Genomic DNA, 11663 nt, shown 5'->3' with positions numbered 1-11663 from the left:
TTATGAAAATATGATTAAATTTGTCCTAATTATTCATTGGTTGATTTTTTATAGCAAGAGATGGTTCAATTTTTTGGGACACCGTGGAAGAAGAGGAGATTCTCGAATGAGAAAAAATATATATATGAGATGAAAAATTTTTTATGCATGACTTTAAGAGTAAAATCAAAACTATGCCCTACCTAAAGTCGCCGATTAGATGAAATTCAAAGGCTTCGCATATGTAGGTTTGGTTGAATGATGGGAGCATGTTGAGCTTGACCAAGACCAATACCAATCCCTTGTTAGAGACAACTCCACCTATAACTCTGCTAGTATGCTACTTGATTTGTTCAATCCAACCAACTAAACGCTGATTGGATGTGCTACGTATTTCAAATTTATATTTTGATGTACAAATTTTATTATATATTGATAATATATTAAATAAAATTATCTCATTAATATAATAAATGATATGATATATTTTATTAATAAAGAATTTTTTAAAAAATATTTATTTTAAAAATTTATATTTACTTGTTATTAAAATGATGCATTTTATTTGTTAATAATTTATAAAATATATATTTAGACCGATAATATATTAAATATAAATTTCAAATTTAAATATAAAATTAAAAATAGCAAATACAAAAAAAAAAGGGGTGGGGGGGGGGGGGGGGAAAGAAGATAAGAACAAGAAAAAAAGGATCTACGGAGCCAGCGGTCAGCGGGAAACCTCAAAGAAACTACTGCTTCATTTAAAAACCATGACGCAAATCCGTTGACGTCATTGCTCCACGGAGGACCGACGTCATGGGTGATGGCCTTGCTTCTGTCTTCGTTGAACAAATCCAAAGCGACTATTAATCTGCCTTATGCTATAAATTAGCTGCATAATCTCTTCGCTCTTTCACTCCACTCATCATCCAAAAAAGCAACCCAAACAAGAAAAAGAAATTATCAGTTTAAACAATGGCGGAGGCTTCAAGCAACGTTGTTGAGACGATCAACAGTGATTGTCACGACTTTAAGTCGCTTTTCTCTACTTCTGAGAGGGATTTCCTGGTACGCAACAACAGTGATCAGGTAACTAACTCCCGCAGATAAATCTTTTTTGTCTGATATCTGTTTTTATCATAAATGTTTTGTTAAAAGGTTTTTTTTTTTTTAGAAATGAAGAGGAAAATAATTGAGTTTAAGATTTTTTTTTTTTAAACTTTGTTGAGCTGAAATTTTTAGTCTTCTAGGGGGAAAAGCTGGAAAATTAATAGTTTTTGAGAATGGAATATAGTGAACTAGGTTGTCTTCTGAACTGGGTTTGGAGCCTTTGATTGGTTGTTTAATTCAAATGAAATTGAGAGGTTATAGTTATAGATAATATGGTGAAAATGATTTAACCATCTATAATGGTTTTCATTTTTCACAAAAAGGGAAAACTGAATTTAAACATTTATTTTAATCTGCTTTTTTCAATGATTGTAATTGATGAATGATGATAATAGCATGACATCAAATTAAATCTACAGTTTTGATGTTAGTTTAAGGAATATGAACTTCACTGCTTGTTGGATATTCCCTGTAATACATTGGGGTTTCGATAACTGTCACTGTTTGATAATTATGTTTGGCAATCAAGCCTGAAATTTCAATTTTATAGGTTAAAATTGAATGCTTGAAAGGGAAGAAGCTTGGATTATATTTCTCAGCATCATGGTGTGGCCCTTGTCTAAGATTCACTCCTAAGTTAGTTGAGGTGCACTCTGAACTCTCTCCAAAAGGCGATTTTGAGATCATTTTTGTTTCAAGAGATAAAGACGAAGAGTCATTCAATGGTTACTTTTCTAAGATGCCATGGCTTGCAATTCCTTTTTCTGATTCAGAGACACGCAGCAGCTTGGTCAAGTTGTTCAAGGTGATGGGAATACCTCATCTTGTGCTCTTGGATGAAAATGGTAAAGTCTTGACTGATGAGGGAGTTGAGATCATTCTAGAGTACGGAAAGGACGGGTACCCTTTCACCCCTGAAAAAATCCAACAACTAAAAGATTTAGAAGAAAAGGCCAGGAAGGAACAGTCCATAAAAACTCTCTTGGTTTCCCATTCACGTGACTTTGTAGTTACATCTGATGGAAACGAGGTAACTTCGATGATTGCACTAAATTATTTATTTTTTTTTTCTAGGTTTTTTGAATGGGTTTTAATACATCATTGCTTCTTAATTTGTGTACTAGGTACCTGTTTCTGAACTTGAGGGTAAGACTGTAGGTCTATATTTCTCGGTGTCTTCATACAAGGCATCTGCTGATTTTACTCCAAAACTTGCTGAAGTTTATAAGAAATTGAAAGAAAATGGGGAGAATTTTGAGATTGTTTTGATATCGATTGATGATGAAGAGGATTCCTTCAAGGAAAGCTTTATGGCACCTTGGTTGGCATTGCCCTTCAAAGACGAGACCTGTAAGAAATTGGCTAGGTACTTTGAGCTCTCTACCCTTCCAACTGTTGTTATTATTGGGCCAGATGGGAAAACTCTCCACTCTAATGTTGCTGAAGCTATTGAAGAACATGGGATTCAGGCCTATCCCTTCACCCCTGAAAAATTTGCGGAGATTGCAGAAATAGAGAAAGCAAAAGAGGCAGCACAAACTCTGGAATCAATTCTGATTTCAGCGGATCTGGATTTTGTCATAGGGAACGATGGAGCTAAGGTATGATTATTTGGTTTCCTTGTATGCCGCTAATTCTTCAAGATCATGTTAACTTGAACTGTTGAGTGTATATAGTCATGCAATTGACCACAGTTTGGTTACTACACACACCCTATATCCTGCTTCCATTCTCTTTCACAGCTCCCCCTCCCTCCCTCCCCTGTTTCTGAATATATATGTTTAAGCCTTTCATGCTTCACATGAGTATAAGCAATGGTTAGCAGCAATGCTAGCCAACTCAGCCCCCCGTCTTTCTGATGAGTGATGAATTTATCTCCTAATTCAGGTCCAGGTGACCGACTTGGTGGGAAAGACCGTTCTCTTGTACTTCTCAGCACATTGGTGCCCACCATGCCGTGCCTTCACGCCAAAGCTTGTTGAAGTATATAAGAAGATCAAGGCAATGGACGAAGCATTTGAAGTGGTTTTTATTTCTAGTGACAGGGATCAAGCCTCCTTTGAGGAATATTATTCAGGAATGCCCTGGCTGGCACTTCCTTTTGGTGATGCTAGGAAGCCATTATTGAGTCGCAAATTCAACGTCCGAGGCATCCCTATGCTTATAACCATCGGACCAACTGGAAAAACTGTTACAAAAGAGACCAGGAATCTGATCATGGCCCATGGGGCCGATGCTTATCCTTTCACTGAGGAGCGTTTGAGTGAGATCGAGGCTGAGCACTAGATGGCAAAAGGAGGAATGAAATCCAAAAGAAGGCTGAGTCTCTGATGGAGATGTCTGCACTAGAGTTTGATGAATCTTTGTCCTTGGGTTTGGTGGTGGTATTATCTATATTTCATTTATGTTTGCAAATTTAGCAGCTGCAATGTTAAGTCTATGCTTTGTTTCTTCAAGGGCTTGGACCTAGAAATTGTCTGGTATTGTCGGTATTGTGTGTGTATATATCCAGTTGTTCCTACTGCTGATGTAGCCACGATCATATGTATGCAATACAATAAAAACTTTGAAAATCTCTCAAGTGGCAATGTTCTTGAAATGCAGTGGTCAATACTTATTGTTGAAGTCATCGAAATTGACTCGGCTTAGATTAGTATTGTTGTCACGGTTTAAAAAAAAATTGGCTTGAAAAAATATATTTAAAATTTGTGATTAAAAAAAATTGATTTAAAAATTTTAAATGTTCAATATTATTGTGAAATAGTGTTATTAGTGTATTGAAATATTAAAAAATATATATGTATAATATAAAAGTTTAAAGTTACAGTACAAAAAAAAATGATTTCACCTGTCAAAAGTGTTTTTGAACTGCAAACATAAGAAATTTCTGTTTGATTTGTAAAATCAAAATTTTTTACTGCAAAACTCAAAATTTTCACCATTGAGATTGCGGTAAAAATGAACTTTTTAGCCCAAAACACTTTTAGATTTAATGCTAAAATCTAAGTTTTTCTTTTGTTAATTGAACCGACTTATCTTTACGTATTAATCAGGGCTTTTGATCCTAACAACTACCAAAAATATATACCAAAGCTTAATGCTGGAATACTTGTACTATATATTTACTCACTTAGTAAGAAAAATAATGAAGTGGAATCATATACCAATTCACCAACTTGTATTTTTATTACTTAATTATGTTATTTTTATACATTGTATTGTTAAAAAAATTTTACATTAAATTCAAAAATACATTGTATTGTTAAAAAATACATTGTATTTTTATTACTTAATTATGTTATTTTTATATATTGTATTGTTAAAAAAATTTTACATTAAATTAAAAAATATACCAAAAAATATGTAATTATATTTTAATGCAAATATAAAAATAATATTTTTTTGAAATTACATATTACTTGGAATCAATATGTCTAAAGTTTATTTTTACATATTAATAATATATATATATATATTTAATTTTATGAACGAATGTAAAAGATTATTACATTTAAAAAAAAAATTAATATATCTTAAGAGATATATCTTAACCTGCTAATCTTATTTGATAATTTTTCGAGTTTTTATTTTAACTTTTCGAAGCCGTCTCGAATTTGCATGTTTCGTGTTCTCAACGTGTTGCATCTAACTCTTAATATTTAAAAAAGAAAAAAAATTCATTGAAAATTTCCTTTTGCCAAACTGCAGAATTTTAAAAGTTGGGTTTTCATTTTAACGTAGAATCTCAACTGGAATGAATATTCTTGTCACCATATCCTCGCTGTAAGTTGAACCCATTTTCTCTGATTCTGTCTTAACATGTATTTGCAAACGTTGTTAGATCTCTGCTTGGATGTTTATTTCCTTATATTTCAGGGTTTTATGGCCGCTGCCTTTATCTTTTCATTGTAAATTTTAATGGGGTAGGGATCCCATTGGCATGCGTTAGAGGAGAATCTTGAATTTTGCTGCCAACCATGATGTAATGCTAAGAATTTTGAGAATCTCAATCAGTCGAGCAATACCCAAAACACTCACTCGTGCAGCACAACTTTCTCAGTCCCAACATTAGTGTGGATAAAATACCGGCTTGAGTAGTCAAAAACAATCGTTAAGCTATTATTCACACAGCCAATCAATGATGCATCAAATTCCAAAAAAATAAAAATTAAAAATTAAAACTTCAATTGATCCAGAAAACATAAACCAAAACACACATTCTTAATCCTTCGGTATTAAATGAACCGAGCTGAGCGTCAACTTATTCGTATTCAGCTCACCTAAAATTAAATGAACACAAACGAGTTCCGAGCTCAAACCAAACTTAAGAAATGTTGTTTGAACTCGGCTCAGTAAACCAAACTGTAGAAATGTTAATTGAACACGGCTCAGTCATAGAGCCGAGCTTTTAGTTGAACTCAAACAAATTTCTCCATTCTTAAATAAGTAGATAAACATAAACTTCAAAATTTTATAAACATTAAATGCTGCCCTGCATAATTTAATAAGCCAGCAGTCCAGGGCCTCTCTCGATTATCGTTGTCTGTAACCCTCACCGGCGAGTGGCAAATTTAAAAAATCAGCCTTCACTTTTGCTATGATTTCCTACCTCCGTTACAGAGACTACAAAAATAATTTTTCAGTTTTTGTTTCTTCAAAACTTAACCTAACTCCAATTTTAGGTAAATAAAGGATTATTATAAAATCGTAACCCTAAAAACCAAATAGAAGATTTTTAATCTACATTTTGCATACTTTACAATGATATAAATCTTAAATCATGATTTGGATTATATTAAAAGATATTAAAGTTAAAATGAACTTACTTAACAAGAGCAAAATATTCCATTATCAAGTTAGTATCGAATTTGTAATTTATTCACAAACAACTTAATAAATTTATTCATGAATACTAATAATGTTTGAGCTCTGATCATTTATTAAATGAACTTTAAAATCTTATTCAAATTCATTTATTTAACTTAACGATCGAATATAAACAAATCATAACCGAATTTATTCACCAAGAGTTCAACGACCGTTCCGTTCATTTACACCCTTACTACTGCATTTGTGTTCTATAAGAAAAAGTATTACCTCAAATGAAAAGCTACTTCACAGTCTCGGAAAGACCATACGAGACTGAAATCGGAAAGCTCTTCAGCTCACAGAATCGGTCTAAAGCACAAGCATTTAACCAGTGAATTAGGAAGGTACCAAGTGAGAAAGTGATCCATTGGAGAGAACATGGCTTGAGAGCGGGATATTAAAGCCATTGCAAGCCAATGCAAATTGATTTCTAAAAGTCCAAGAAATGAAATTAAAGCAATCGCAAAGATGCACAAAATTAGTTTTGATTACAGTCAGAAGCATTGCATCCAAAAGGAATAACCAACCAGTTTTTAGTTACAATATAGCCATAATAAGTTCCTATAACTAAAATGCTCATCACCAAAAGGAAAAAGCATAACAATCCAACTGTCTTAAATGAGAAATGGAGAATAATAATAATAATAATAAACTAGATAATATTCACCCCTGCATCCAGAATGTCCCATATTGCAAAAATCTTCTTAACGGCTTCAGGACTGCAATAACACGTGTGAACATAAGCAAAAACAGAAAAAGGCAACTTTCAACTATTTTATAATGCGTAATTTTTTTTCCAGACATTCATATTTTAGTTTTGACTCTAGAATCTTGCTGCAATCTAATGTACGAGAAAAAGAAACATGGAATGTTCAACACAACAAACATCAACAGTTCAACCATTAAGTTATACTCATCCTTGAAGGATGTACAGATTAAGTAAAATGAATGATCCATAAAGATACTTGTGCTAGTATCCATTCTCACCTTGTTAGCTATGTTGTTGGAAAGCCAATCCAGACCCTCATAAAGCCCCTCTCCGGAGGTTGCACAGGTACTCTGGATGTACCTGAAAAGACCACCAAGGCACCTCAGAGGTAATGAATAAGAAGATTTGTGCAAAACACATCAGGAAAACATAATGCAAAAGCTTACCAGTGACGCTGTCGAAGGGAATGAAGGCCAAGCTTATCAGTAATTTCAGCAGCATTCATTGCATTTGGAAGATCCTGCTTGTTTGCAAATACAAGCAACACTGCATCTCTCAGCTCATCCTGAAAACAAGTAATCGTAATCTTGTTAACCACGAAAATCCAGCAAAACTACACCAAGAGCAGAAGATTCAACTCATGCTCCTTGGTTTGCCATGAATATATTAGTATCTATCCATTTTCATCGATAATTTTGGTATCCTCATGGACAAATGTAAATGTTAAAAATAATTTTTTTTTAAAAACAATAACTTCAAAAACATAAACTACTTTAGATGAATAAATATTTGGAAGAAAACCAGTAGCATAGATTATGCTAACAATTTTCATTGATTTTGATCATTAGCTTCTAAAATTTGTAGTTTCCCACACTATATTGTTCCTTTGATTCCCCACAACTTTCAACACCACATTCACTCAATAGCACTTTACTTGTGATAATGGCCTTTGCAATCGACAGATCAAGTAACAGGGAAGAACCATGCCATTTATGCTGGATATATTTTGGAACAATTGTCAAGTTACAGAGGGAAAAAAAAAAAACACCTCATTGTCTGGTAAGGGCAGGGCAGTGGACATCAGACTTCCCAAACTCCATATTGGAGGAGCTGTGAACACTAGGCTGCCCTTTTGCTTGTGTATGGCTACTAAATGTTATTGTATATGAAGGCAGCAAAGATAGCATCCAAAGCCACTTATAACAACAATTAAATACATGCATAAACAATACCTCATTCAACATTCTATGTAATTCATCCCTAGCTTCAACAACACGGTCTCTGTCGTTGCTGTCAACCACGAAGATGAGACCCTGTGTATTCTGAAAGTAATGCCTCCACAAGGGACGAATCTGCATGATCAAGAAAGAAAAACTAGGACGTTATAGGTTTGCCATTACTTGGAAATCAGAATATGTAAAGACCCCCTAACTATTATTGTGTCAGAAATTAAAAGATTATTTGAAATGTTGCCGATATAACAAGGCTAAACATCAAAGTAAAACACTCATACCTTGTCCTGACCACCAACATCCCACACAGTGAAACTGATGTTCTTATATTCCACAGTCTCCACATTAAATCCTGAAAGTAAAAATGCATATGACAAACCATGAGCATGGATCAATACATCACAAACATGAACAAGTCAATGTATCAAACAAAATCACAATATGAAATATTTGCATTATGGTCCTGTGACTAGACATCACATGTTTCATGCGAGTTCATCACCTTGGTTGAGTTGATCTGTGCATGCTTCATTTACAGGGCAGTCAAGTTCCAATATCTCAAATATACAAAAACAATATTTATAGCGATAACAATATTTATAGCAATAACAAAATAAAGTATCTTATTGGAATCACAAGCTCAACTTGCCAAATGATCCAAACCTAGAATGAAAATCTAGCATCTGGCATGCAACTACAAGTTCAAGAGGACCAAGATAGCTAAATTCAAGAAAGAAACGACAACACAGAGACATAATGGATTACATGCCTTGCTATCTAATCTTTTCCATGGAGTACATGACAACACACATTGTCTAAATAAGGTGCAAGCAATCATAACAACAGCAGAATGATAATAGTTCTAATATAGATTTAGAGATAATATCCGAAAGCAGAGATTAACAAAAAAAAAAAAAGATTTCGAATAAGAGCGCTTACCAATGGTGGGAATAGTGGTGACAATTTCTCCAAGCTTGAGCTTGTACAAGATGGTAGTCTTACCGGCTGCATCAAGACCCACCATCAAAATTCGCATCTCCTTCTTGGCAAAAAGCCGGCTGAAAAGCTTCGTGAATGTCAGCCCCATTTCTCTTACCTAGCTGTTGATCCCTAAATATATTAAAAATTCACAGATATTATTTCCAAATAAACATGAAATAATAACTCGAGTCTACCATTTTCCAATCAAAAATCAAATTTCAAAAAATCAATGCCATGGCGTCATTTCCATAAAATTCCACTGAGAATTAAAAAAAAAAATCATATATACAAGCAGAGGTAAATAACAGATCTAGAGATAAACGTTCAGATCAGAAAGGAAAGCAACAAAATTTCTCATAATTCGACACGCAAGCTATGAAATGAACAAATAAACAAGGAAATCAAGCCACGAATCGCCAACGAGTTTTAAACGGTAACGAAACGATTAGAAGCTTAACATTTAAAGCAAAGAGATAGAATCATGTAAAGCACATTGAATTGGTTTCTTTACATTTACCGCTTGCGAGATCGAAAAGCAAAATCGAAATATAGATTTGAATTACTATACCTTTGGAGATAATGGCAGAGGGATCCGTGAGAGATTTTGATTTTGAACCAAACCAAATAGAGAGAAAATTTTGAGAAACGCAAGCTTCAGACCGATGCGAAGAATAGGGGTGAGAAATGCCCATTTGGGTGATTCATATAGGCAAAGGAGACCAGGGACCGGGCCATAGGGTGCATCACACCAGATAATTTTTCCGATCATTTGATTGAAAATAACCAAATTGCCATACATTAAGTTTTGCCTGTTGGTTCCAATCAGTCACCGACACGAAACTGTTGTGCACAGTATGCGTGAGATCTCAGCTTTCCATACACAAACCATACAAAAAATGTATATATATATATATATATATATGCTCGAAAGGAACCCTGATTGGTTGGTTTCTGCCACGTCATCAATATATTTTTATTTTACCTTAGGGTCCATGTTTTTAAAACAAGGGAAGGAAGGAGTTTTAAGCGGGCCTGTCCGTAAAAATTTGGTTCTAGATGGTCCAACTCAACCGGGCGAGAATCAGAATTCAGCGGTCAAGAAGATTGGGGTTTTTATTTTTATTTTTATTTATTTATAATTTTGGGGGGAAAGGAGGTCTTTTAGTCCAAAATTAGGCTAGATCATATATTTAGGATAGATTTATATTTAATTTATAGTTTATCTATCAAGCGAGATTGTTGACAATAAATTTTTAATTTAGGTTTTATAAATGAAATATTTAATTTTTATTAATTCAGTTAACTCTTAAGACATCGAAACAGATATTTTAACATTAGGATGTAACTGTAATAAAGTCATTGATTGGTTAAATGATGTGACAACCTTTTTTGATTTATGGCCCGAGCTTATTTTCTTAAGATTCATTTAAATAGATGATAAATTTATTTTGATGATGTTAAAAATTTAGTGATAAATGTATGATTGATTATTATAGTAATGAAATTAAAATTAATGATATATATATATGTGAATGTAAAAATAGTAATGATAATAAGGTGAATTGTAATTGAAATTAAAAATAATGATATTAGATTAAAAATTATATATAATAAAAAAATTTAAATTATTCAATATTTATAAAGTTAGTAAATAATTTAAAAAATTTAAAAAATTATTTTTATGTTGAATAATAATTTTAAAAATAAATAATTAAATTATATTTATTAATTTATTATATAATAATAATTTATTTATTATATCATAATTTTTAAATAAAAATCAAAAGAGAAAAGAAAAAAAAGGTTAAATTGTAAGTGTAAGCATAATTTCTTTAAATCTCAAAATTATATATGAGTATTAGAACACCAATCAATTAATTTACATACCTGTATAAGCAGACGTAATCATCAAGTGAAAGCAACTATAATTTTATGAAAAAACTAGATTTTCCTTTTCATTTTTCTTTTACCAACAACTCTCAATGAACAGATACCATTACCTAGAAATGAAGAGGGGACCTTAGCTAATTTATATTAAAACCCTAAAAACCTCCCCATTAAAGGTTTACTAGGCCAAAGGTTACATACCATCAAACAACAATGACCCAATAAGATATGTAAAGTTCATATATAAGTGATTACAATTAACTATTTGGATTTTCATACTTGTTTTGTATTATGACTAAATTTGTTAGCATATTTTATTAAACTGTAAAATCACCAATTAATAGTAACCCATTTTAAAATTCTGACATTCTCTCACTTATGCAATATTAATTAAGTTGTTTGATTTTAAAAAATATAATTTAAAAAATAAGACCCCAAGTTGATTAACTTTATTTTGATGTGGCCATAACTTTAAAAATAATTTTGTTTTTTATTTTATTTTTATATTTATATTTTTATATTTATTATGGTTGTTTGAATTAAAGTGGTGAGAAAAAATAGTTTATTTTTGCATTTTTTTATATCTAATTGTATGTTTTCATATTTATTGTATGATCTATTAAATATATTTTGTATAATTGTATGATTATATTTAATTGCATGATAATTAAAATTATTGCATGATAATTAATATATTATATTATTTTTGCATGGTATTATTTGCATGATGATTTCTGTTTTATTTTGATTGATTTTTTCTTTCAAATTTAAAAAAAAAAAGTTTTTCAATCTTATCAAACTGTTAAAGGATTTAAATCTTAAATTAAGTCTTACCAAACTATTAGAGGACTTAATGAATTTTCTTGAAAAAAATATTTTTTTGAAATCCCACT

At 32.0% G+C, this 11663-nt stretch overlaps 2 protein-coding genes across 3 annotated transcripts; one reads left to right on the top strand and one right to left on the bottom strand.

The window, feature by feature from the left end:
• The first annotated feature begins 897 nt into the window (after window positions 1-897).
• Window positions 898-3667, top strand: LOC111282845 (putative nucleoredoxin 1). The gene is made up of 4 exons (XM_022871108.2): window positions 898-1071; window positions 1643-2122; window positions 2217-2693; window positions 2980-3667. The coding sequence occupies exons 1-4, from the start codon at window positions 958-960 to the stop codon at window positions 3376-3378; spliced, it is 1470 nt and encodes a 489-aa protein (XP_022726843.1). The 5' UTR covers window positions 898-957; the 3' UTR covers window positions 3379-3667.
• A 2763-nt stretch (window positions 3668-6430) lies between these two features.
• Window positions 6431-9592, bottom strand: LOC111282019 (ADP-ribosylation factor 2-like). 2 transcript variants are annotated; one of them, XM_022869896.2, is made up of 7 exons: window positions 9452-9592; window positions 8842-9002; window positions 8184-8254; window positions 7903-8022; window positions 7117-7235; window positions 6949-7030; window positions 6431-6680 (listed from the first exon to the last, which is right to left on the bottom strand). In XM_022869896.2, exons 2-7 carry the CDS (start codon window positions 8987-8989, stop codon window positions 6675-6677), a joined length of 546 nt encoding a protein of 181 aa, XP_022725631.1. In that variant the 5' UTR covers window positions 8990-9002; window positions 9452-9592; the 3' UTR covers window positions 6431-6674. The 2 variants fall into 2 exon arrangements, with proteins under 2 accessions (XP_022725631.1, XP_022725630.1); XM_022869895.2 differs by having other exon boundaries at window positions 8842-9012; window positions 9452-9591.
• Window positions 9593-11663: the final 2071 nt, after the last annotated feature.

The sequence above is a fragment of the Durio zibethinus genome, chromosome 5, assembly GCF_047325235.1.
Source record: "Durio zibethinus cultivar Kanyao isolate XHJ-2024 chromosome 5, ASM4732523v1, whole genome shotgun sequence".
NCBI lineage: Eukaryota > Viridiplantae > Streptophyta > Magnoliopsida > Malvales > Malvaceae > Durio > Durio zibethinus.
This window is presented reverse-complemented; position numbering and strand designations above follow the sequence as displayed.

Bases quoted from the DNA above. Each gene is read 5' to 3' on its own strand.
- LOC111282845 (XM_022871108.2), top strand. From the start codon at position 958: ATGGCGGAGGCTTCAAGCAACGTTGTTGAGACGATCAACAGTGATTGT. The intron at 1,072-1,642 runs GTAACTAACTCC...TCAATTTTATAG, and splicing joins TACGCAACAACAGTGATCAG to GTTAAAATTGAATGCTTGAA. The intron at 2,694-2,979 runs GTATGATTATTT...CTCCTAATTCAG, and splicing joins TAGGGAACGATGGAGCTAAG to GTCCAGGTGACCGACTTGGT.
- LOC111282019 (XM_022869896.2), bottom strand. From the start codon at position 8,989: ATGGGGCTGACATTCACGAAGCTTTTCAGCCGGCTTTTTGCCAAGAAG. The intron at 8,255-8,841 runs GTAAGCGCTCTT...TTTTACTTTCAG, and splicing joins CACCACTATTCCCACCATTG to GATTTAATGTGGAGACTGTG. The intron at 7,031-7,116 runs GTAAGCTTTTGC...TGGTCTTTTCAG, and splicing joins TCCCTTCGACAGCGTCACTG to GTACATCCAGAGTACCTGTG.